General features: G+C 23.8%; 1 protein-coding gene across 1 annotated transcript; it reads left to right on the forward strand.

The window, feature by feature from the left end:
* Positions 1–866: 866 nt before the first annotated feature.
* LOC128955803 (peptidoglycan recognition protein 1-like) lies at positions 867–1895 on the forward strand. Its single transcript, XM_054301478.1, has 3 exons — positions 867–1178; positions 1252–1494; positions 1594–1895. The coding sequence occupies exons 1-3, from the start codon at positions 956–958 to the stop codon at positions 1893–1895; spliced, it is 768 nt and encodes a 255-aa protein (XP_054157453.1). The 5' UTR covers positions 867–955.

The raw sequence follows: 1895 nt of genomic DNA on the forward strand, positions 1-1895 counted from the left end.
TAATTTTTTTTTAATAATTTATTTATTTTTTTTGTCATATCATTTATTTAAATTTTATATTTTCATACTTAAATATAAATAAATTATTTTWAAAATATTTATAATATGTTATATTAAAATGTTTTTCTAAGTAAAATTTAAATAAATATGAAATATGTTTTATTTAATACTTTAATAATAYATAAAACATTATATTAATACAATTWATTTTTATTTTAATGCAATTTTATTGTATTAAAAGTTTTTTTTTAAAAATATTAGTTAAAATTATAAAAATTAATTCATAATGTAATAACWTTTATAATAATTTAGATTATTATTATTAATAATTATATTATTATTTTAAAAAAATAARCTTATTTTAATTTWTAWATWTAAAAAATATATTATTTTATAAAAATAATAGTTAAATGATAATTACAATATTGAAATATAATAATTAACAGCAGATTAAAATTATAATGTTTAAWTTTTTTACGTAAAAAGGATGCTAATTARTTTAATTTATAAACAAATTATTTCCTATTATTAAATATATTATTATAAATATATGTACTATAATATAATWGATGACAAAATTTTATAATAATAATTRGTTTTAAATACTAATTAATTAGAGAGTAGATTAAATTTTTTGACATAACATTATTATTTAAATGTATTTTTAAATTATCAMTATTTAATTTTGTTAATAAAAATGTTGTTACTATGTGATTGATTTTAGTTTTAAACATTTATAATTAATGATATAAATCGCAAAAACAATGCAAGTGTTTTCTGATTCAAAGACACAAATGTATTAAACATTATATAAATTATATATATATAATTGAAAAAGTATTTTATAAAATTAAATTTAATTATTAATATTATATGTGAATTATTGTCACTCAGAAAATAGTTAGTATTAAAAAAAATCTGATAATAAATAGAGGAAAACAAATAGTCAGACAATATGTTTGMMTTAAATTTGGTCGCATTAGTAGTAATTGTTATGGTGTTTGTCCATGAGTTTGGGCATCCAGTGGTTGGCCAACAGTGCGAACTGACCACCAATAACAATGTTCGGGGATTTTGTACTAACAATAGACAATGTTGTCGGGGTTATCCTGTAAACAGTATGTGCGGAAGTGGACAGGTGTGCTGTTACGGTCAAAATGTTTGTTCACCGGCTAGAGGTAAATAAGTTKTTTTTTAAAAAATAGTGATATAATCTAATTTTTTAAAAATTATTACAATAATATCTAATAGCACCAAGTTCATTGACTAACTGTCCACCAATAATATCACGTGCCAACTGGGGAGCAGCTCCTGCTCGACGWACTATAGCAAGTATAACACCAGTCAGACACGTGTTTATTCATCACACGGGMGAAGCAGATGACGGAGAARTTTGTTACGGATTTTATGAATGTTCACAACGATTGAGATCTCTTCAAAATTATCATCAGACCAGTAAAGGATGGCCTGATATTGCCTGGAATTTTATCATAGGTTAGATCATATGTTTARAAATTAARAAAAAATGATTATATTTTTTTMAAYAACAAACAAAAACCTGRTATAACATGTTGTATACACAATGGCTAATAGGTGGTGATGGACTCATATATGAAGGAGTCGGTTGGAACCGGGAGGGCCAACACACACTTGACTTCAATAAAGTTTCGTTAGGTATTGCATTCGTTGGCAATTTTAACCAACAGTTTMCTGAAKWKKAWATGTTGGAAGCGTTGTSARRTCTATTGCAATGCGGTGTCAGAAATGGATTCATTAAACAAGATTATCAATTGCATGGACACAGAGATGCCTATCCGGCCACTAAATGCCCGGGCGATGATCTTTATGAAGAAMTAAAGCKATTTRAWRRCTATGTTAAAAATATAGCAGTATAA

Source organism: Oppia nitens, unplaced genomic scaffold (genome assembly GCF_028296485.1).
Source record: "Oppia nitens isolate AA-2021 unplaced genomic scaffold, nextdenovo-longstitch-racon4-pilon3 scaffold2_pilon_pilon_pilon, whole genome shotgun sequence".
Classification (NCBI taxonomy): domain Eukaryota; kingdom Metazoa; phylum Arthropoda; class Arachnida; order Sarcoptiformes; family Oppiidae; genus Oppia; species Oppia nitens.